This window comes from Myotis daubentonii, chromosome 3, assembly GCF_963259705.1.
Source record: "Myotis daubentonii chromosome 3, mMyoDau2.1, whole genome shotgun sequence".
Classification (NCBI taxonomy): Eukaryota; Metazoa; Chordata; class Mammalia; order Chiroptera; family Vespertilionidae; genus Myotis; species Myotis daubentonii.
This window is the reverse complement of record NC_081842.1, coordinates 199873485-199898078: the sequence shown is the minus strand read 5'-3', so window position 1 is coordinate 199898078 and position 24594 is coordinate 199873485. Positions and strand designations below refer to the sequence as shown.

The 24594-nt window shown below is 54.7% G+C and overlaps 1 protein-coding gene across 1 annotated transcript; it reads left to right on the top strand.

The window, feature by feature from the left end:
• Positions 1-16474: 16474 nt before the first annotated feature.
• Positions 16475-23059, top strand: HCRTR1 (hypocretin receptor 1). The gene is made up of 7 exons (XM_059690416.1): positions 16475-16673; positions 16884-17062; positions 17823-18066; positions 18391-18506; positions 19940-20166; positions 21147-21268; positions 22869-23059. The coding sequence occupies exons 1-7, from the start codon at positions 16475-16477 to the stop codon at positions 23057-23059; spliced, it is 1278 nt and encodes a 425-aa protein (XP_059546399.1).
• The last annotated feature ends 1535 nt before the right edge of the window (positions 23060-24594 follow it).

Sequence of the window (24594 nt, the reverse complement as noted above, 5' to 3'; positions counted from 1 at the left end):
ATTAAACCAGAGAGATGCCCTTTACAGGCCAAAGAGTGAGGGATTCCTCCTCAGCGTCCCCCTGAGGACTCACGTCTGAGCTCTAGGCGGTAACTTCTCTAGAATTCCATCCACGCGGCGAGAAATCTGTGGCTCTGACACTGACACCCAAGGCAGTCTTCCCCACGAAAGGCAAAGCCGGCGGAGACACAGGAGCTGTTGGCTGGGAGACGGGAGGAATGAGAATGAATGGGTGCACACAGCCCAGCGGCGCTGTCCACCGTGGCAGCAGGGCCCCCTGGTGGCTGACGCCTCACCTGCCTCAGCCCCGGGAAGCCGTGGAGAGAAGGCCTGTGCCGTCCCAGAGCCCAGCAGCTGCTCCAGACTGTGTCTTGCACACATTCCTGGTGAGTCCTCAGCACGGCTCCGTGCGCCCCGACACTGGCCCAGGGGACAAAGCAGGAAGGGGCAGAACTGGTGGGAGCTCTCAGTCTGCGGGATCCAGAGGCCGGCTCGTGGCCGTGGCCCCCACCTCGCACTCCTCACCCCGATGCTGTGCCCCAGCCTGGCCAGGAGAGGGCCCCAGTCTGGCATGAAGGTTTCCCGCACCTGTGGCACGGTCCTTCACACTGTCCTTCGCTCATGCCTCCATTCAGGCTCCATGTCTTCCCCCGCCCCCTGCCCCAGCTCCCTCCCACCCGCCCCATACACACACCTCCCTTGGAAAGCCCTCATCCCAGAGCCAGACAGAGCCAGGCTCAAATTCCAGCCCCACTGGACGCCCCGAAGCCCCCTTCCCACCCCCAACTCAGCGTCCCAGTCTGCAAAACAGGGAGTGATCTGTTACCTCTGCAAGCTCTAGACTGAGGATTTCCCCAAGAATGAGGAAATCAGGGAAACGAGCCAGGCACAGGGGAGGTTAGACAGAGAAGAATTGGTACCTAATGAATCAGAGCAGCGATGCGCAGCGCCACCTTAAAGGGCCAGGCTCACTCTGGGTCCTGCAGAAGGCGAGGGGCACCAGGTGAAAGTATTGACCCATCTGAAGTGGTAAGCATCCTCGGACAAAGGTGAGTCCCCAGGACCCCAGGCTGCCGAGTTTGTCCAGAGAGAGTCAGCTCTGGCCTTCGGACCAGTGGCCACGCTGAGCCTGTGCTGAGACGGACCAGGGGGTGCCCGGCAGCTGGCTGGTGCTCTAGAGGAACTGGCTGCCTTGGCCTGGCGCCCCGAGCACAGGTCTCTGCCATCTGCTTCCTTGTCGCTGAGATAAGGCAGACAGAGGAGTGAGCCAGCAGAGTGTGAGCAGGAAGTGGTGGCCTGTGCCCAGCATGCATGGGCGAGTGCACATTTGCCTAAAGGCATTCAGCATCCATGACTTTTAAACACACGATGCCAGCCTGCATCACTCAGGATCCCAACAGGAAACAGATGGCATGCTCTAATGAGAATTGGGGCAGAGTTTACTTGCAAAAGGATGAATGACAAAGCTGGGTGCAGGGAGTCACCAGAGAGAGCTCAGTGCTCTGGGCCAGCAGCAGCCTGGCTTTCATTCTCCTTGCTGCAGGCAGAGGGGGGAGAGGGGACTGAGCTGGGGAGAGTCCTGGAGAGCAGCAGAGAGCTCACGGTGAAGGAACAGGGATTAAATGCTCCAACCTCACTCTCTTCCCTCACTCTCATCTCCTGCCCGGCTCCCCATTGACCGAACCCCACATGGACTGTGGCTGTAGACGTTTTAATCTGTTTTTGCGGGTCTTGTGTAACAGCAATGTAACCCTTACCAATACACTCAAAAGGAAACATCGGCCAAGAAGCTGGGATAAGCATGAACTTCTATTTGTTTATTTTGGTGAAACATATAAAGCAAATCTGGCAGAGTTGTAAGGAGAAAGTCACAAATCTATAAACAAAGCGAGAAGTTTTAATTAAACGTTCTTAAGACCAGGTAGCAAATCAATCAATGAAGTTACCCATTCTTTTCAAGTTCAATGTGAAAAGTAGAACATTTCAAAAATCAACACACGTGGCCATTAAGCAAGTCTACATTTTTCACAGAATCAATATCGTTCAGTCACATTCTCTAATCCCAACATAGTAAAATTAGAGACCAACAATAAAAAGTTGGCCAAGGGAATTCAATATGTCTGTGAACTTAAAAAACTCATTTCTAAAACATTATCATGAAAATGGTAAGATATGTAAAACTGAATAACAATAAGCTGAAGTGGAACTGAGAGGAAAAATTGTAGCCTGAAAAGCATTTATTAGAAACAAGAAGGGTTGGCAACAAATGAATCCAGCCTCCAACTCAAGACTTGAGGGAGAGACCATCAGAAAACTCAGAGAGAGTAGAAGAAAGCAAGTAATAAAGACAAAGCAGAAAGTAATGACACCGAAAGCAACAAAAAGTTGAACGAATTATTTTAAAAGCCTTAATAAAATAAAGAAACCACTGGCACATAATGCACAATATTGGGAACAAAAAAATAAAGATATGTCTAGAGATGCAACCAAACTTAAAAAAAAAAATCACCAACTCAGCCAGTGTTGCTCAGTGGTTGAGCATCAACCTATGAACCAGGAGGTCATGGTCAGGTTTTAAAAATTAAAACAAAACAAAAACACACAAAATAAGATTTAGAAATAACATTTTAAATGCTAGCCATCACCAAAGAAGTAAATGGGCTGCTTTCACCAGTTCACAGATTACCAGCACGCACGAAAACACACAATCCAGCTGCATGCTGTTCGTGAGAAGACACACATAAAACAAAAATATGGAAATCCTGAAAGTACAGATCTGAAAAGGGATACCCTCGGTATGGCGGACACTGTCCACCGCCTGGCCGACAGCACGCCCCAAGCCTTTCGCCCTTTGCCACAGAATCCTGGTGTTTTTTTCCAGGCCGTAGGCAGAACTCTGCTGGCCCCGGGGGAGTGGACTTCCCCAAGCCCCAGTTTATTTCTTGTAACATAAAAGCACCAGCCCCAAAGGATGGCTCGGGATGTGGTCAAAGCTGCTCATGGACTCTCCCACACCAAGGAGAGGACCGGGGTGCCTGCTGGTGGCTGATGGGTAAGTAGGCAGAGTCCGGACAAATGGGCTGAAGTGCCCACCGCCTGCCCTGGTGTTTATGAGGCCCAGGGCAGGAGTGATCTGGAGGCGCAGGGCCCACCTCCAATCCCTTCCCATTCTGGCTCCATCCCACACAGCGAGCGACCTCCATGTACGCCCGACCTAGGAGGCGGCAGGACATACTGGACAGTAAGCAAATCTGCCTTCCGCTGCGGAGGAGACACTGTATGTTCTGAAGATAGCTGACATGCAAACATCCTTGAAGGGACTGTGGGGGTGGGCGTGGGAGGGGGGGAAGGAAAAGAAAAAGTCCAATTCAAAAGGGCAGTTGGAGTCCACGAATGCAGCAGGCCCAAGAAATGTGTCTCTTCACGTGATAGTTCACTAGTTCTTCTGTAGAATCTCTTCAATCGTAGGTAGACAGTCCCATGGTCTACAAATACAGGATGGCCATTTTGTTTCTTCCTTTTCAAAGGCGTAGGCCGTTTCTTCCTTTTTCTTCTCGCACAGGCTAGGACATCCAGAACATCTTCGAACGGAACCGGAGATAGTGAACATCTCTTCAGGCTTCTCTGACTTTCAAAGGAATGCTTTTAGTTTTTACCATTAAGTGGGATGTTTACTGTAGGTTTGAGAAAGAAACCCTTTGTCATATATCACCTTAAGGAAGTTCCCTCCTGTCCCTCGTTTGCCTAGAATTTTTATAAACTGCTTAATCTTATCAAGTGCTTTTTTCCCATCTGTTTGATATGATCACAGCATTTTTGTGTCTTTTAATCAGTTACTGTTGAGACTTAACATGACAATTTTCTAATGTGGAAATACCCTTGCATTCCTGGAGTAAATCCAACTCGGTCATGATGTATTTTAAAAAATATATTGCTGCCCTAACCGGTTTGGCTGAGTGGATAGAGCGTCGGCCTGCAGACTGAAGGGTCCTGGGTTCGATTTCAGTCAAGGGCGTGTGCCTTGGTTGCGGGCACATCCCCAGTAGGGGGTGTACAGGAGGCAACGATCGATATTTCTTTCTCATCGATGTTTCTAACTCTCTATCCCTCTCCCTTCCTCTCTTTAAAAATCAATAAAATATATATTTATATATAAATATATATATTGCTGTATTTAATTTGATAATAGTATTATTTAAACCTACGTCCATAATTGAGAATGGCCCTAAGATCTTTCTGCCTCCATCTGTCCTTGTCTAGGTTGAGTGTTAAGTTCCTACCAGCCACAGAACATGCAAGGGGTGGTTTCCCCTCTTTTTCTATTTTTTGGAACAATTTGTACACGACATGAACTGTCTGCTCGCTGATTATGTACCTGAGCCCTGGATACTTCCCTGCCATCGCCACATGCGACCACCAGTGGATGGGAGAGGCGTGACGGGGCCCGTGAGCCCACTGCATGTGAAATGGTCGGACCCTCCTCAGCAGTCGGTGATGCTGGGATGGAGGTCCTGTTACTGATCCTTTGTTCTTACCCGAAGCTAAGGCCTCCCACTTTACATCATCAGCAACAAAAGTGGTGCTTTGTCTTCCATAATTACTCTTTTACTTGATTTCTGAGCATGTCCCCCTTGTTCCCCATTGACCACTTTCACCCTGCACCCGCCCCGCTTAGAATCAGACTGAGGAGGAGGACTATTTAAAGGAGACCTCCTTGGAGGTCCAGGCTGGCAGGTACACAGAGAAAGCTCAGGCAATCGATTAGAGGGTAATTAACACAGTAATTAATTAAAGACATTCCCCAAAGCAGGATACATGCACCACTGCCGTGAGTGATATTTAGTGGTAAATCAAAAACCCATTGTTATCTTAAGAGTTATGTGTTTATTTTAATATAGATTAGAAAATATAACTATGTAATTGCAAATAAGAGATATAAATACAATATCAAAGTTGCAACTTTACAGGTATAGTGTAAGGCTAGGATGGTCAATTTATTTTATTTTATTTTTAAATATATTTTATTGATTTTTTTACAGAGAGGAAGGGAGAGAGATAGAGAGGTAGAAACATCGATGAGAGAGAAACATCGATCAGCTGCCTCCTGCACATCTCCCACTGGGGATGTGCCCGCAACCCAGGTACATGCCCTTGACCGGAATCGAACCTGGGACCCTTCAGTCCTCAAGCCGACGCTCCATCCACTGAGCCAAACCGGTTTCGGCAAGGATGGTCAATTTAAAGAAAAATAAGACCATAAGTAAATATTAATACAGGTAATAAGAAGATATGATTAAAAAAAAAGAAAAACAACGAGACAGAGGCATGAGAAGAACCACAGTTTGGAAAATATCCACACAAAGGCCTGTTTAGTGAATAACAAAGCAGCGTCTGCCGCCAACTCTCCCCTGCAAACTCACAGACCGAGAAGACACAGGGACGCGGAGAGATTAAGAAATGAGAGAGGAATACATTCTAAAGAAATTGAGTGATTTTCTCAGAAGGACCAGGTCTCTATTCAGGGTGCTGGTGTCCAGAGTAAAGCCCTCCCCATCTTGGCCCAGGGTGGGGCCCGGGGCACCTGCTTGCCTGCCTGCACCCCTTTCTCTCGCCTGCAGCAAAGCCTGCCGGTTGCTCTCCCCACTCGATAAGCCTAGTGACATATTAAAGACACTGTCAGGCATGCAAAGATTCGGACAGCTTTCCTTCCCTGCACTCCCTTCTGCAATGTTATTTGAAAATATACTCCAGCAAAACCCAAGAAAGAGAGAGAGAACAGATTCACAAAACACTGGAATGAACCCAGGAGTGCAATGAATAGAAATGCCAGAGGTTCATAAAACCATCAGTCAAAATTAGAACAGGAAGTCAGAGGGTTTGGAGAAGAACCGCTTGAAGGAGAAAATGGGCTTCATTCAACAAATAATGTAATTAAGAAGCCGGAGGATTTTAATGACCTGATTTAAAAGGCATATGTTTCTTTTCTCAAGAAGAAAAGAGAAAAGCAGTTAGAAACTCCCAGGGAACAAAAAGTTGTATAAAAAAGTCATGCTCCAAATATGAAGCAAATTAAAATTTAACATGACTCTGAGTGTCTGAGGGACTGTAGGGAAATACATTTGAACTTGAAGCCTGGAGCATTTCCCTTTAAGCAGCATTTAAACCATAAGATATACTTTCTTCTCCATGGGGCTCAGGATGCCAGTTAGCTCTGCAGAGAATAATGTTTATATAATCATAGCATTTAAAAAAAATAATTAATTAATTTTTTTTAGAGAGAGAGAGGAGGGAGGGAGGAGAGATCAATTGGCTGCCTCCTGCACGCCCCCTACTGGGGATGGAGCCCGCAAGCCAGGCATGTGCCCTGACTGGGAATCAAACTGGCAGCCTTTCCATGCACGGGACTGGACGACACCCAACCCACTGAGCTACACTGGCCAGGGCCATGATCATAATATTTTATAAACATTTATCTTTATTGTTGAAAGTATTACAGATGTCCCCCTTTTTCCCCATGGACCACTTTCACCCTGCACCCGCCCCGCCCAGGCCTTCACCACACTATTGTCTGTGTCCGTGGGTGATGCATGTATGCATCATAATTTTTAAAAAAGAGCACTTTATTGATTTTCAAGTTTTGAAACTCAGAGATAGACAACACACAAAACCGAGATATTGTAATTATGGCTAGAGCACAAAATGCAAACGAAATGGTCTATTGAGAAGAGCTAGGGCTCTGGCCACGCTCGGCTCTCCAGGGCTAGGCTCGGCTCTCCGAGGCTCCAAGGCCAGGCTGGACTCTGCAGCTAGACCAGCCTCTAACGACGTCACGCTGCACATTGACAAGTCACACGCTTTGTTCTTGGGTTGGCAACTTAAAGGTCGGAGCGCCAGGCTGGCCTGCAGGGAATCAGCTGCCAGGGCCTGTCCCTCACTCAGGTCTCCAAGCGAGATCTTTGTCCTATTGAAGGTTTTCCTCACATGTCTGGTGATCCAGGTCATAGTTAGAAACCCACCAGTCTAACACACACACACACACACACACACACACACACACACACACACACACACCACCTACGCACACACCATACCATACACACACACTTAACACACATCCCATACACACACACCATACAGACCACACACACACACACACACACACACACCACACACACACACACCTACACACACAACATACACACACCTAACGTGCCGGGGTCCTGCCCCAGCGGGTCCAGGGGTTCCCCAAAGGTGTGGACGGAGTCGACGAAGACTATCCACCCTTTTCCTATGGTGGAGTCCTATCCGTCCCGAGTGCGGGGCGCTTACCTAGGGGTCCCTGTTCGGGCGCCATATGCCGGGGTCCAACCCCAGCGGGTCCAGGGGTCCCCAAAGGTGTGGACGGAGTCGGCGAAGAAGGAATGACACGGAGACAGTGTTCAGTTGATCAGCAGCCTAGCCAGGATCTCTAGCCCGGATCTCCAGCCAAGTTCTGGTCTGGAACTCCAGAGAGGTTCTGCTTTGGAGATCCAGCCAGGTTCTGTCTGAGATCTCCAGCCGGGTTCGGTCTTCAGGTTCTAGTCAGGTTCTCTTGCCATGTTCTATAGTCAGGTTCAGTCCAGGGTCTATTGCCATGTTCTCCCGCTAGGCTCTGTCTCTCTTGGTCCTGTCTTCCAAGCCCTGTGTCCTTAGTTCTGTGTTCTGAGTTCTGTCTTCTTACAATTGTATTTATACCAGTTGATTCAATCCTATCAATCTCTATTACAAAGGTTAGGGCGTTTCTTATCTCCATTCCAGGGAGAAAAGATTATGTAGTTTAAGCATGATTGTTCGTAGTTAAAGGGATTAATTACCCGCCTGGCACTTAGTTGAGGGGTTTTATTCCCTCCCTAACTTCAGGGGAAAATCCCTACCTGGGGAAACAACCTTTCTCGGAGAGGTGACCTTGGTTAAAACACAGCGCCAAGAAGGTGAGCAAACATATTAAGAACAGTATGCCATATATGCCAGGTCCTTTGAAACAGCAAGGATGGACCGGCTCCCGGCACTAACGCACATCCCATACACACACACCTACACACACACCATACCATACACACACACTTAACACACATCCCATACACACACACCATACAGACCACACACACACACACACACACACCACACACACACACACCTACACACACACCATACACACACCACACACACACCTACACACACACCATATACACACAACACACACCCCATACACACACACCTACACACACACACACACACCTACACACACACCATATACACACAACACACACCCCATACACACACACCTACACACACACACACCTACACACACCTACACACACACCATACACACACCACACACACACCTACACACACACCATACACACACAACACACACCCCATACACACACACCTACACACACACACACCTACACACACCTACACACACATCATATACACACCACACACCACCTACACACACACCATACACACACACCTACACACACACCATACAGACCACACACACACACACACACACACACACACCACACACCACCTACACACACACCATACCATACACACACACTTCACACATCCCATACACACACACCTACACACACACCATACAGACCACACACACACACCTACACACACATGACACACACACCTACCCACACACCATACAGACCACACACACACACACACACACACACACACACACACACACACCACCTACACACACACCATACACACACACCTACACACACACCTACACACCATACACACACCCCATACACACACACCTACACACACCATACACACACACCTACACACACACCATACACACACCCCATACACACACACCTACACACACACCATACACACACACCATACACACACCCCATACACACACAACTACACAAACACCATACAGACCACACACACACACCCCACACACACACACACCACCTACACACACACCATACCATACACACACACCTACACACACACCATACAGACCACACACACACACACACACACACACACCACCTACACACACCCCATACACACACACACATACCACACACACACACACCACCTACACACACACACCATACCATACACACACACTTAACACACATCCCATACACACACACCTACACACACACCATACAGACCACACACACACACACACACCACACCAAACACACACACCTACACACACACCATACACACACACCTACACACACACCATACACACACACTTAACACACACCCCATACACTCACACCTACACACACACCATACAGACCACACACACACACACACACACACACACACACACACACACACACCACCCCTCCCAGGAAAACCAGGCCTCTCTTTCTTTTCCTTCCTATTTCAAAATAACCACATCACATCATTGTTTATTACTAATATTAATTATTATTTATGACTTAGATCTTTAGCAGCCTCTTACACCATATATGGGCTCAAGTTAAAGATAATATCAAATGGCAAGATAAGCAGAAGGATGTCTGACCCAGCCCTGATTCTTCCCATGATGACCACTCTAATTTTTTAAAAAATATTAAATGATTTTAAAAATAGCACATGTATGGAGGTGTGAATCTCTGTGTCGCTGCTGCCCAGCACCTGCTGTTTGCACGGACCCTCACACAACGCGATATGGCAAAGGCTCCTGTGGGTCTTATATCCAGGGAAATGAGGCACAGAGAGGCTGTATAAGAGTCCTACGGCTGCTGTAACAGATTGTCACAAACATAGTGGCTTAAAACAACATACATTTTCTTCTCTTACATTTCTGGAGTTTCAAAGTCCAAATGAGTCTTGTGAGGCTAAAATCAAGGCATCGCAGAGCTGCATTCCTTCTGGAGGCTGCGGGCAGAGCCTGTTCTTTGTCTTTTCCTCTTCGAGGAGACACCCACACCCCTCGGCGCATGTCCCCTTCCAGCGCTGGCATCACTCCAACCTCTGCTTCTCCATCACGTCTTCTCTTCCTGTCTCTCCCACCTTCCTCCTGTAAGGACCCTTGTGATACAGTGGACCCATCTGGATAACCCAGGACAATCTCCCCATCTCCAGATTTTTAACTTGGTCACATCTGCGAGGTCATGTATCATATTCACAGGTTCCGGGGTTTAGGATGTGGTTATCTTTGGCGGCCACTGCCCAGCCTGTCACAGAGGTGAAGTGACGAGAGTGCGATCACACAGCAGGACGTGGCGGAGCCAGGAGTCTAATCCAGGCCTCTTTGGCCCCAAAGCCTGAGCTCCCAGCCTCCGTCTAACACTAGAGCTAATACCAGGGAGGCTGAACGGATTTTCCTTTGGGTTCACATGCACTATTATTCTTGGTCCCAGTCCCAACCGGCCCCTCCCCGCCCCTGCCCTGACTTCACAGGCTCTTATCCTGATGCATTTCATACCCACCCCAGCCGTTTGCATACATAGGGTCTACCCCCCAACGAGCAGGCCCCAACTTTGCAGCCCAGCTGCCAGTGTTTGCTGAATGACTATCTGAGCAAGTGCACAGGTAGAAGACCGCTGTCTCAGCCCCTTCCCTCTTGCTCCTGCCCGGGGCTTACAGATGCTCTCAAGCCTGTGAAGTCACCAGGATGCCCAGCTCTGGGCCCCGAGCCCCCAGTTCTCTCAGTAGATCCTGGTCCCCTTCAAGCCACCCAAACCCCGAAAGCGGGCCAGGCCTCCCCAAGGAGAAGAGGCACAAAGGTTGAGCACCAGGTCTGCAGATGGAGGACATGAGGTCCTGGGTCCCTCCCATGGACACGGCCCTTTGCCAGGAGCTCGGGGGGGGGAGGGGACCAAGGACCAAAACGCCCCCGCTGCCTCAGTGGCCTCCTAGACTCAGCCCTCAGAATCCCCATTCCCGGCCCACAGCCCGGTCACTGCTGGCCCTCCCTCACCCGACCCCACCCCACCCCACACGTCTGCTTGTTTTCTGAACTCTGTTCTTCTGAAAAGCACCTCTGCCCTGCCCGCAGAGCTCCCAGGTACATCCCAGGCCCGTGGCAGCATGGCAAGTTGAAAACCCAATTACATTTCAATTACTCTAGTCCTAGCCAGACAGAGGTTACTGTAAGTCACGCTGGAATTGGAAGGGACAGGGGATAGCACCTGGGGCCAGGGCCGGGGCTGACACTCAAAGATGGATGTAACAGGGATCTGTGGCTCAGAGGCTCGGGATTAGATCAACAAGAGGTCATGTGGTCACCGGGTGACAGACAGCTCGGGCAAAGCAACGGCTTCAGGCCACCGTCCGGGGTGGAGGAAGTGTCAGGGCTGAGTGCCCAGCCTGCAGGTGGAGGACAGGAGGTCCCTGGCTCTCTCCCATGGACACGACATTTTGCCAGGAGCTCCCAGAGGCCCGTGCTATTGGGCCCAAGGACCAAAACATCCCGCTCCTCGTGGGTCTCCCATCGCATCACTGGCCTCCACGCAGGCCCCGGGTCTTCTCTGAGCACACACCCGGGTCTCTCCCTCCTGCCCCTCTGGGCTGAATGTCTGGCCCATCTCACCCTCAGGCCGAGGCTGAGGGAGCCAGAGTCAGGAAGAGGGACCTGGGGACCCAGAGCCTCCTGCCTGGCCAGGGTCTGACAGGGGAGGAAGAGAGATCTGCTGCCTCCGGGCAGGAAGAATCACTCAGGATCCTTTGTCCTGGGGAACAGCCACCTCCGGGTACCAAGGGGTGCAGAAGGGGGTTGGCAATGGGGATCCCTCTTAAAGCGAGATGGGACTGCTCTGTGGGTGAGAGGGTGGATTCTCAGCCATGACTCCTTCCCCACACAGACACCTGCACCCCTATGTATAATGACTTGGGGAGCCCCTTGCTCACTCCAGCCCAGGGAGCCTGAATTGTGGAGTTCTGAACAAGGGCTGGTTCTAGGCCTGGGCTGTGCTGGGCTCGGCTGGCGCCCTCTGCCCACGCAGACACGCAGCTCTGCACCTTCCGCATAGCAGCTGGTCGTTTCCCCGCAGTGCCCTGCACGCTCTGCCTCCCCTCCCCCATGCACGGCAGCCCCTCCCCAACCCCTACATCGCAAACAGTCCAGCTCGAGATCTGGGGAGGGTGATGTGGGGGGATGAGATGAGTCATCCCTGTGGGGGCAGACATATTAAGTTCCACATACGCAGGCTCACAGAGCCATGGACACAAAGGCATGCCCACACTCACATCCCCACTCCAGGGAGAACACTGGGAGGCCAATGGGAGTCAAAGCCACAATTGCACATCCAGACACATAGAGACAGACACCTGCACATACACACAGACACACACACACACACACACACACACACATGTCCCTCATAGACACAAACACCAAAGCACCAAAACACAGAGACCCACCCAGACACATCCCACCCAGGGCGACACCCCGGTCATCAACCCAGAGCCTGTCCCCTACCCACATGCACACTCAGAGACACAAACACACGCGTGGGATTCCCCTGACACACACTCACAGCCCTTACTTAAATACAGACATTCAAATACACACATGTAGGGGCAGGCGCAAGAGCTGGGGCATGGACACACACACGCACACACACACACGCACATGCACACACACATGCATACGCACGCACGCTATTCCTCTCTTGTGTCCCTCACCCATTCCCTTACCTCTGCCAGCACCTCAGGCGGCAGGGCAGAGCTTTGCAACCAGAGGGCTGTATGACCCATCACCCACTGTGCGCCCCTGCCTGCCCAGGACAGAGTCTGCCTCAGGGCCGCCTTCACTCCTCCCTGCTGCTCTGGGGAGGCGAAGGGCGCTGGGCTGCCGGGGTCCAGCCCCAGCGGGTCCAGGGGTCCCCAAAGGTGTGGACGGAGTCGGCGAAGAAGGAATGACACGGAGACAGCGTTCAGTTGATCAGCAACCTAGCCAGGATCTCTAGCCCGGATCTCCAGAGAGGTTCTGCTTCGGATCTCCAGCGAGGTTCTGTAGCCATGTTCCCTCGATAGGTTCTCCAGCCAGGTTCTGTCCAGGCTCTCCAGTCAGGTTCAGTGTCCAGGTTCCAGTCAGGTTCTCCTGCCAATCTCTGTAGTCAGGTTCAGTCCAGGATCCCTTGCCATGTTCTCCCGCTAGGCTCTGTCTCTAGGCTCTGAGGCCAGTCCCTCTCCAGGATCCTCCGGCATGCTCTCTCCAGCAAAGTTCTTCTGTCTCTAGGCTCCGTGTAGGTTCTGTCTTCTTGATTCTGTTCTAAGTTCTGAGTGTTTCTGTCTTGTTACAACTGTATTTATACCAGTTGATTCAATCCTATCAATCTCTATTACAAAGGTTAGGGCGTTTCTTATCTCCATTCCAGGGAGAAAAGATTACGTAGTTTAAGCATGATTGTTCGTAGTTAAAGGGATTAATTACCCGCCTGGCACTTAGTTGAGGGGTTTTATCCCCTCCCTGACTTCAGGGAAAAATCCCTACCTGGGGAAACAACCTTTCTCGGAGAGGTGACCTTGGTTAAAACACACAGCGCTAAGGGGAGCAAACATATTAAGAACAGTATGCCATATATGCCAGGTCCCTTGAAACAGCAAGGATGGACCGGATCCCGGCACTGGGCCGGCCCCTGTGCTGCCCCAGCTCTCCTCACACACTCAGGGCTCCAGATCCTTTGAAAAGGGGCTTTGGCTGCAACAGAGAAGATGGAGGCTCAGGCATCGCCTCCCAGGAGGGAAGGGTGTCTCCAAGGTGAGAGAGGAGGGTGGGGCTGCTGTGTTAGGAAGGTCATTTCCTAAGGCGGGGGGGGGGGGGGGGGGTAGTGGGGGTGGCCAAGGTGACTACCTGTGTTTCCTGGGAGGCCTGACCTGACACCTCTGCACCTGCAGTTTCCTCGAACTCAAATTCTCTCTGCTGCTACCACAATGCCCTTCAGGGCCACCTTCTCATTCCTCAGGTCTGTGGGCACAGGTTCCTGCTCTAGGACGCCTGTCCTGATGCCCTGGCTGGGTCTGTCTGTCCTCTGTGCCGCAGCCCCGTGGGCCTCCTCACCGCTCTCTTCACGCCACAGGGGACTCGCCAGGCTGAGTCCGCCTGCCTCCAGCCAGCCCGGCACTCTGTGTGGTGAGGGGGGCACAGACCTGGAGAGAAGCTTCACTCTGAGCTGCGCCTCTGCTGTGTGGCCTGGGCTGAGCCGTGTCAGTGCCGTGTTCTCACCTGTGAAATGGGGACAGTGACAACCGCCCTGCTGGATTGATCACATGAGATCATGTGTGGCCAGGGCTAGATAAATGGCAGCTGAATTATTGACACCCATTGCCTGGGACGCTGCTTAGCAAATGTTTGTTGACACAACCAGCCCCTCTGACTCCCCACTTTCTGCCTCCACCTCCCATCTCTGTCTTGGGAGGAGGAACGTAGGTGTGAACAGAAAGGATTGGGGGTCAGATAGAAGCGGGGCTGGGAGATGGGCACAGGGCCTCTCACACCGCTGGGAGCTAGCAGCTCCCACCGCAGCCAGGGCTTGGGTGGGGCCGGTGCAGGCGTCCTGTTCACCCTGTGACCCACCGGTGCCATCCTCCTCCTCAGCTAGGGGAGGCAGCCAGGAGAGGTGGAGCTGGGATTCCTTCTGCACTCTGACTCTCCTAAGCTGCCCAGGCAGGGCCGCCGGCACACAGTAGGTGCGCTCCGAATGCGTGCGTGAGGAATGGCCGGAGGCAGAAATGTTGAATGAAGGCGAAAGGTATGAATGAACGGATGGACGCATGAATGGGGGCGGACGGCAGCGTGAAGTGGGAGGTGAGGAGGCCCGAGCATCTCCCTCCGCCCGCCCTCTGGGTCTCGAGGCTGGGAGACAAGAAGAGGAGCCCGGTGGGGGCTCCCCTCCCCGCCCTGCCCCTCCCGCCCCGGCCACCTCTCCCAGCGGCGTGCAGCCCAGCGGAGCCCGCGCCAGCCACAGCCCGCTGTGGAGCACAGCACCCCCAGGAACCCGGCCTTCGGCGCAGGGAGGCGAAGTCCCCGCTGCAAGGTCCGGGGATCAGCAACCGAGGACGCCCGGGTCCCCGAGCCAACAGGTGCGGGGCGTGGGAGACCCCCAGACCCAGGGTGGGGGTTCCAAACAACTCTCGGCAGAAGCCAAGAGTCTGGGGGCGGGGAATAGCCTGGGGCTGGGAGGCTGAGACCCCAGCAGGCTTCCTCCTGCAAAACCCCTAAAGCGCTGCCCCCCTTCGCCGCACCCTGCAGCCCCTCACAGCTCCCGGGGTGCAGGGAGGTCCTGCTCAGGGAGTGGGTCCGCCGATGTTCGGTGGGGATATGAAGGAGCTCCCTCCCCCTCTCCCAGGGGTCTCCAGGCCCCTGCAACCTCCCTCACAAGTCCGGGGTCCTCCCTGCTCAGCCTCGGAGAAGGAGGGTCTGAGCCAGAGAGGAGGGGCGGGGAGCGAGGCCGGATTTATGAATGGAGGGAGCGTCCTGCGCGCCGGACCCCAGCGACCCCTGGCGGCCGCCGGAGCGCATAGCGGCCTCGGGGATTCAAGAGGGGCTCTCTCCCCACTTCCAGAGAGGTCTCCAGCTCCCCCTGCACCTCTGCTCCACCGTGTGTGTGTGTGTGTGTGTGTGTGTGTGTGTGTGTCCACACGGGAGGGTCTGGCAGGTGTAGTGGGCGGGGCCTGGGTCTCTAAAGCCTCCCTTGACCTTTTATTTATTTTTTTTATATATTTTATTGATTTTTTACAGAGAGGAAGGGAGAGAGATAGAGAGCCAGAAACATCGATGAGAGAGAAACATCGATTAGCTGCCTCCTGCACATCTCCCACTGCGGATGTGCCCGCAACCCAGGTACATGCCCCTGACCGGAATCGAACCTGGGACCCCTCAGTCCGCAGGCTGACGCTCTATCCACTGAGCCAAACCGGTTTCGGTGACCTTTTATTTTTCCAACCAAAAATTCAGGCCTGTGAACTGTTCAGGGGAGAATACTTGCAACCGGATGGCTTCGTCTCTCAAATCTGTGGTTTGGTGGATTCAAACAGACCTGGCATAGTAGCTTTGTGACCTTGAGCGACGGGCTCAACCTCTCTGAGCTTCTACCTCCTCCCGTCAAAGCAGGGCTCTCTAATAATGGGGAAGCCGCTCCGCGCCTGCTTCTGGGTAAAGCACTGGGCATGCTTTAGAGCTCATTGCCCCCACTGCAGTCCCGTGAGGTCGGTGTGGTCATTACTCCACTGAATAGATGGGGAAACCGAGGCTGGACGGAGCCAGGTCTGTCCCTCTCCACCAAACCCACAGCACAGAGCTTAGGGGATTAAGAGGGAGTTTATATGCAAATTGCCCGGCACATTCCCTAATGTTTCCTTTCTTCCTCGCTCCCTCCCTTCCTTCAGATCTGGGGCTGGGACCCCAAAAGACCAGGGTGCAGGGCTCCGGGTTCCCTGAGGCCTGTGGAGGCCATGATGGACCTCGGCCGCAGCGGCTTCTGAGCTCATGGAGCCCTCGGCCACCCCGGGGGCCCAGTTGGGGGGCCCCACTGGCAGCAGGGAACCGTCCCCGGTGCCTCCTGACTATGAAGATGAGTTTCTCAGCTATTTGTGGCGCGATTACCTGTTCCCGAAGCAGTACGAGTGGGTGCTCATCGCCGCCTACGTGGCCGTGTTCCTCGTGGCCCTGGTGGGCAACACGCTGGGTAGGTCCATGCGTCCCTGTGGTGCTGCGGGATTCCCCTGGGGACTGGCAGGAGTCCTGGGCCCGGCTCCTCTCCTCTTCACCCCAGCCTCTGCCTCGGTGCGGTGCGGGGTAGTGTGTGGGGGGGCAGGGAGGGGGGCTCGCTGATGGGCTGTGAGCTGGGATGGGCATGGCTCTGCCTCCCGCTTCCCTCATCCCGCCCACCCCGCAGTCTGCCTGGCCGTGTGGCGCAACCACCACATGAGGACCGTCACCAACTACTTCATCGTCAACCTGTCCCTGGCGGACGTGCTGGTGACGGCCATCTGCCTGCCAGCCAGCCTGCTGGTGGACATCACCGAGTCCTGGCTCTTCGGCCATGCCCTCTGCAAGGTCATCCCTTACCTACAGGTGAGCTCTGCCCGGTGACCCTCATCACCCTGTCACACCAAGTACAGAAACCATGGCCTTCCTGAAGTCTCAGGGACCCTCAGACTTGCCTTTCAGACGGGACACGGTCGCTCAGCACATGGGTGGTGTCATTCTCTACTGTCAGCAAGAGCAGGCCATCAGCCCGACACTGGAGGACACAGCCCCAGCCCCACATACTCCTACAGAGACCCCCACACACAGCCCAGCCCCACATACTCCTACAGAGACCCCCACACACAGCCCCAGCCCCACATACTCCTACAGAGACCCCCACACACAGCCCCAGCCCCACATACTCCTACAGAGACCCCCACACACAGCCCTAGCCCCACATACTCCTACAGAGACCCCCACACAGCCCCAGCCCCACATACCCCTACAGAGACCCACACACAGCCCTAGCCCCGCATACTCCTACAGAGACCCCCACCCCCCCACACAGGCACAGACACAGACAGCCATGTGCGGACACATGCAGGGACCACCTACTCTGTGCCAAGTCTCGAGCTAGACATTTTCTATCCGTGATTGAGTTTCTTTCCATGAGAATCCTGCCAGGCGAGTGGTATATTCCCACTTCGCAGGTGAGGCTCAGAGAGGGTGCGTGATTTGCCCAAATCTCACAAGTCAGTGAGTGGTGGGGCCAGGAGGTGCCCTGCACCTGGGCTGTGAGCCCCTCACCCACTCCCCATCTCTGGGGGGCCCCCGAGAGGACTGACAGGGTGTCTCCATGGGGCAGGCCGTGTCTGTGTCAGTGGCAGTGCTAACCCTCAGCTTCATCGCCCTGGACCGCTGGTATGCCATCTGCCACCCGCTGTTGTTCAAGAGCACAGCCCGGCGTGCCCGTGGCTCCATCCTGGGCATCTGGGCTGTGTCGCTGGCTGTCATGGTGCCCCAGGCTGCCGTCATGGAATGCAGCAGTGTGCTGCCCGAGCTCGCCAACCGCACCCGGCTCTTCTCTGTCTGCGATGAACGCTGGGCAGGTAATGGGGGTAGCCTTGGGCAGGCACTTCTGAAGGGGGCACCTCTGGGGCACATCTCCTGGGGCAGGCAGCTGCCAGGGCACCCAGGCGGGTGTCTCTGAGAGGACACTTTAGAGGATACCTTCAGGGTGGGTACCTCCTCTGGTAAAGATATCTGCTAGGGGTCCCTCAGGATGAACACCCTCAGGTTGGGCAACTCCAGGGTCTCTCTGCCAAGGTGCCCTCGTGGGGCCCAGCTGCCTGCTTTGGCCGTCGCCGCGGTCAGGTGGCATTGCTACGCAAGGCAGGCTGGGGCCCAACCTTTGCATCTCTTGGCCCCTGCAGATGACCTCTATGCCAAGATCTACCACAGTTGCTTCTTCATTGTCACCTACCTGGCCCCGCTGGGCCTCATGGCCATGGCGTATTTCCAGATCTTCCGCAAGCTCTGGGGTCGCCAGGTGAGGCCCACTCTGGTGTCACTGCCTGGGCTGGGAGGGGATAGGGCACTGGTCTAAGGGAATAGACAGTCCTCTGCCTTCAGAACATGCCATCCTGGCTGCCACCAGAGAGAGGAAAGGCCCAGGGACTTTCAAACGCAAGGCTGAAGTGGCAGAGCCGACCCTGGAGCTGAACAGTAATGAACACCTTCCAGTATCAGGAGCTGCCATTGGCTGTCTCATGCACTTCCAGCCAGTCTCGGATCCTCTTAACCACCATATACGATCCCCAACTTCATAGGAGAAAGCAGACTCAGAGGCAAAGTGGCTTCCCCAAACCCCTCAGCCAGGGCGGGGAGGCCAGGCTCTCAGTCCGCGATCGCTGGGGTCCGGTGCTCAGTTCAACGCCACAACAGCAGCACCTCCGTGTCGCTTGCCAAATCACGCACTTTGCTCACAATGTCTTCACGACCGTCTAACCAGAGCAGCAATGTTCCACTTTACAGGCGCTGAGTAGTGGCAGCCAGCTTGTCACAGCCAATGAGTGGCAGGGACTTTCTGGGCCCAGGGCCTGCCTTCTTTCCTCTATTACACACTGACCCACCGCAGGTTTTGTGGGGGCTGGGGGTGCTCAGAGGCCCCCTGGCACCAGCAGGAGTGAGTCCTGGGCCAGTGTCTGGGCAGTGAGAGCATGCAGGCCAGAGCATGACCAGCCTTCCGTCCACCAACACATGCCACCTGCTCCTCACAGCCGCCAGTCAAGAGGGCAGCAGTCGCTCTCTCATCTCACAGACAGGAAAGCCAAGGCCCGGGAAAGGACAGCGCGCTGAGCAAGGTCGCATAGCTCAGGAATGGCCGAGCGGCCCTCGGCCCCATTTCCTGCACTCTGGCCGCATGCCTTCTGGGGGGAGCTTCAGGTGTCTAGCGGTGGGAGGGGCTCCGAGGGCATCTGTGGCTGCTCCAGGAGCCTGGACCACGATAGGCCTATGGGCGCCGAGCTAGGCTGGGACCTGTGCTCCGAGGCCAGGCCAGTCCATGCTGTTCCCTGGCTCAGCCTTGCCGAGGCTTCCCCACAGGCAGGCAGGGCCAGGAGGAGACAAGACTCACCTGCACCCCACCACCACAGATGGAGGTAACCCCATGAGGATGGATGGGTGCTGGGAGGATGTTGCCAAGGGTCCCCTGCCTCATCTGTAACCAAGGGCCGATAATATCTTCCCCAAAGGCCTAATTGGGGCGGCCTCCCCATGAGCCAATGGGAAATGAAAGCAGGTGTTCACACTCAGTCCAGAGTGTTGGTCTCTGTTATGAATGTTAGGTTCCTTCCTATTGCAAGGGTTTGTTCCCTTCGCCCACCTCCACCTGCCCCAGGGTCCAGCCCGAAGCAGAGCCCAGCAAAGGGCCGGACCTCCGAGGAGCTCCTCCCACCACCGCTGTCTCTGTGTGCTGGACAGATCCCGGGCACCACATCGGCCCTGGTGAGGAACTGGAAGCGGCCCTCAGACCAGCCGGAGGAGCAGGGCCAGGGCCCGGGCGCAGAGCCCCCACCGCGGGCCCGGGCCTTCCTGGCCGAGGTGAAGCAGATGCGCGCTCGGAGGAAGACAGCCAAGATGCTGATGGTGGTGCTGCTGGTCTTTGCCCTCTGCTACCTGCCCATCAGCGTCCTCAATGTCCTTAAGAGGTGAGAGCACTCGGGGCGAGGTTAGGGGTGAGGAGATGGTTATGGGGTCAGAGGAAGGCGCTGTCTTTGCTTTGGAAAAAGACCTGGCTTAACCCCAAAGCTATGGTATTACCTTGGGGCAGGTCATTTCTTGGAACCTCAGTCTCCTCATCTGTAACATGTGATAGTAACAGTCCTGGCCTCGTAGGGCTACTGTGAAAATTCTTTCATCCACTCACTCACTCACTCACTCGTCAAATGGTAGGGCTGGGAACACAGTGAACAGCGCACAGTACAGAATCCCTGCCTTCGCGGAGGCCACATCCAATGGGAGAGAGAAATAAATATGCATTATATATAATGCCAGGCAGTGACAATTTCTACGAAGAAAAAAATATGGAGAGTGGATAGAGAGTGGTGGTGACAGGGGCTGGTGGTTTTATTTTTTAATCTTTTTAAAAATAGCATATGTTTTTAAAAGAAGACCTCTAGGAGGAAGTGACACTTGGCAGAGACCTGAAGGGAGGGATGGCACGCTGAGCGGAGGGAGCACAGGGCACGGCGAGCGAGAGGCCGCGGGGTGCTGGGAAAGAACACAGACTATTTGACATGAGACATCTCAGTGAGAGTTTCTGCGTGGCCACTTCCTGGCTGAGTGATCTTGGGCCAGTCCCTTGACTTCCCTGAGCCTGTTTAAAAAATGGCGTGTCTATGACTCATCAGGTTGCTGTGAGGATGGGTGAGAACATGGATGGGGAGACCCAGGGGGTCAAATAGCCGGTGACTGAGCAGATGTGCCCTGGTGCCTGCCCCTAGGTCCACTCCAGTCATACTCTGTGCTCAAGAACCCAAAACTGTGGTCAAGACCCCAGACCCAGAGGCCCAGGGAAGGGGTGGACGGAAGGGGCAGAAGGAACTCCTGTACTTTTTCGCCCTGTAGCGTATGAGCGTAAACACATACACACGTCTGCCCCATTTCTGACTCCTCTCCGCGGTCCTAGGGTGTTCGGGATGTTCCACCAAGCCAGCGACCGAGAAGCCATCTACGCCTGCTTCACCTTCTCCCACTGGCTGGTGTACGCCAACAGCGCGGCCAACCCCATCATCTACAACTTCCTCAGTGGTGAGTGGGCTGGGGAGGCAGAGTGGCCGAGGGCAGCAACAGTCCCCAGGGCAATAGTCTCCCCATCCTCAATCCAGGCCAAATAAAGGATGGCGGGGAGGGAGGTCCATACCTACTCCTTCCTGGGAATCATGACCCTGCTCTGGTCACTCCCACTCAGGGGGAGGACTTAACCCCAGGAGTCCTGGTCTGAGTGGGAGACCGGCCACAGTCCCAACTGTGACCGAAGGAAGCTGACCAGCACCCAGGATTCAGGTTTGCAGATTATGCAGACCAGTGAGTGGGTGGGGAGGGCAGTAGTAGGACAGCTCGTCTCCACCCCCACCAGGTGTGTGCACAGCAGGCCCTCCAATCAGCCTGGTCAACAGGCTCCAGAGGGAAGCAGGCCTGTGGGAAGAGGGCCTGAGGGGTGGCTGCGTAATCAAGGCATCGTCGGGGCTCCAGGCATCACCAGCAGAGGCAGTCCAGGGCCGGGAGAGGGCTTCCCCATGCCCAGCTAGACACACACTGACAGAGGGGCCAGAGTTTGGCGGGTGGGGCCCTATCCCTGGATCCACCCTCCTCCAGCACCAGTCCTCCTGCTCCCCACTCTGGAAATCCAGGCCTCCCGGTCCCCAACCCCAACCTGGGCCTCCTCTCTCCTGTCCGGCACTTCCCATGCCCTCCACCTCCGTTTCCACACAGTCCCCCAGCCCAGCAAAAGGGTGACTCACCTGACCTCTGACTTACGGCCTCAAGAACTGGTCCAGATGACTGTTCAGGCCTGGACACAAATAATCTTCCAGAAAAGGCTGAAAGGGACCTGGGGTCAATAACCCTCATTAGACCCAAGAATTACTCAACAAAGGCTGGCCAGGTGGTCTCCAGCTCAGAGAGAACAGAGAGATGCACGCTGCAGCAGGCACAGGGCCTTCCTTTGCGGTTACATTGACTGAGCGCCTACTGTGTGCGAGGTAGGCCCTCTGCTGGGCACTGAAGGCCGGTGGGACGCTGAAACATGATCAAGGAGGCTTCAGTTCCGGAAAAAATCTGTCTCCCTGGTGCCCTGGCTGAACAAGGTGGCTGTGGTAGTCCCTCCTTCCCCACTCACTCTTCCCATTTAGACAAAAGGCTTTCGCGTCAGAACCAGGGCCAACGGCTAGCTGGTGACCTTGGGCAAGCCTGCACCTCTGTGTCTCATCTATGAAGTGAGGGTAAAGGACCTCAGGCTGCCAGGGTGCTGAGGCACCAGCACAGTGCCTGGTGTGAGGGCTGCTGCTGCTGTCATCTTCATTACCAGGGGACAGAGATGGGAAAGCCTCCGTGAGCCCTGAGCCCCTCCACCTGCAGGCCCAGGGGGGCAGAGATGATCTGAGGCCCCTGAGCCAGACACCAGGTTTACTCAGTCAGAGCCGGGCTCTGGAATCGCAGTCAAGGAATCAGATAAAAACTGCATTTCTCGTTGGGAAGCTGCTCCCGGCCTCTGTTCTCTCTCCCTGGCAGTGATGAGGTGGCTCTGGGGCTCTCTCCATCCCACTCCACCCTCCCCTCCCACCCCCTCACAGGCAGCTTCCTGCTGCATCCCTCTCCTGATGGCTGTGTCTTCTGTCTCCCAACCAAGGCAAATTCCGGGAGCAGTTCAAAGCCGCCTTCTCCTGCTGCCTGCCCCGCCTGGGTCCCCGCGGCTCTCTGAGGACCCCCAGCCCCCGCTCCTCTGCCAGGCACAAGTCCTTGTCCTTGCAGAGCCGGTGTTCCGTCTCCAAAGTCTCAGAGCACGTGGTGGTCACCAGCGTCACCACGGTGCTGCCCTGAGCGAGGCTGCCCTGTGGCTCCAGGGGGTGCAACCCGTTCTCTGCCTGGACTGCTCCTCTGGCTCCTGGGGGACCAGCCCTGACCGCTATGGACGCAGTGCGAGGCCAGGGCTCCGGTCCTGGTTTTCTACCTGTTTGACTCTGAGCAAGTAACACCCCTTCTCTGAGCTGTGTCCCCTAAACGGGATTGATGTGAGGATTAAGCATGCTCAAGAAAGTGGAAAGCGCTCTGTAAATTGTAGCGTCGGGGACAAGATTCTCATTGTGTTCCTCCCTCGGCTGTCCCTCACAGTGCCATCGGTCCTCATCCTCCTTCCAGAGCTTGGCCTTCTTCCCAAAACCCCTCCTCCCTGACTACAGGCCTTCCCTAGGGCCTGCTGGGAGGGCCCCGCAACCTTTCCATGCAGCCCAGTGCCTCCCTAAGCCCAGGCTGCACTCAGCCAGCCCTGCTCCGCTGCGCCTGGACGAACCGGGCCCAGCCCTTCCCTGTGGGAACACAGCCCCACCCTCACCAGGTGCCGCGTGCACACACCACAGACTGGATCCTTCGGCTTTGTGGTGTGATAAAACGCTCTCCATGTGACCATTTGGCGTGGAGGCCAGCAGCCCAAAGCAATTGTAATTAAAAGCCTGGCACTGAATGTTCCCTTTCCTTGTCATTGCACAAAATCTGTGCCTCTTAAGTTAAAAGCGAGGAAGGTGGGGAAGTCGGGGTGGGGTGGGGCGAGAGGACAAGGCAAGGCGGCATGGAATGCTGTCTGCTGACTGCTCCCACCTCCGTCCCCCCACCGGATCCCTGCGGCTCCTGGCCAGGCCTCAGAGCACACGTGGTGCTGCTTCCTCAGGCAGTGCCCATTCGGAGGCCCAGGACCTCAACCCTTGACGTATCTGTCTGCTCATGGGCCCAGTGGGCGATGGGAGCTGAGGGAGGGAGGGTGGGCAGACAGCAGAGCGAACAGACTGACTTCCTATTATCGTCGCCTTCTTGGATATCGGGGCTTTGTTTATTCACCAGGACTCACAGGATAAAGGGAAAGCCAGACTGGGCTGGACGTGCTCCGCCTGCCACCGAGATGATTAGAGGGCTGCCAGGGGCCCTGCGCCTTGTTGTCAGGGCAGGAGGTGGAGCACAGACGGAAGCGCTGCTCTGAGGAGTGGGAGGCACCTGGCAGAGGCCGGCCCGGCCATGTGCACTGCTGGGTCTGCTTAACCTGATTAAAGCCACAGCCCCCCTCCGACCTCACCCATCAGGAAGTGGGGCAAAACCATGGTCTTGCCAGGGGCCCAGCCCAGGAATGGTAAGCACCCCTCCTCGCAGGCATCACCAGGACACGTGGAAGGTGTGGGCCGTCACCTGCTCTCTAGATGACTCACCAGCCCTGCACATCGTGGGCATTTCCCCAGATGTGCAGTTGTGGTCAGCTGGGCTGGGCTGTCCTGCCCATTTTACACTCCTTTTGGCCTTAGGATCCAGAGCTGTTGGTCAAGCTTGTAGCCAGGCTTGGAAGTGCAGTGTGCAGAATGAGGTGTGAGGGC

Coding starts and splice junctions, on each gene's coding strand:
- HCRTR1 (XM_059690416.1), top strand. CDS start 16,475: ATGGAGCCCTCGGCCACCCCGGGGGCCCAGTTGGGGGGCCCCACTGGC. Junction 17,063..17,822: donor AGGTCATCCCTTACCTACAG/GTGAGCTCTGCC, acceptor TCCATGGGGCAG/GCCGTGTCTGTGTCAGTGGC. Junction 21,269..22,868: donor CATCTACAACTTCCTCAGTG/GTGAGTGGGCTG, acceptor CTCCCAACCAAG/GCAAATTCCGGGAGCAGTTC.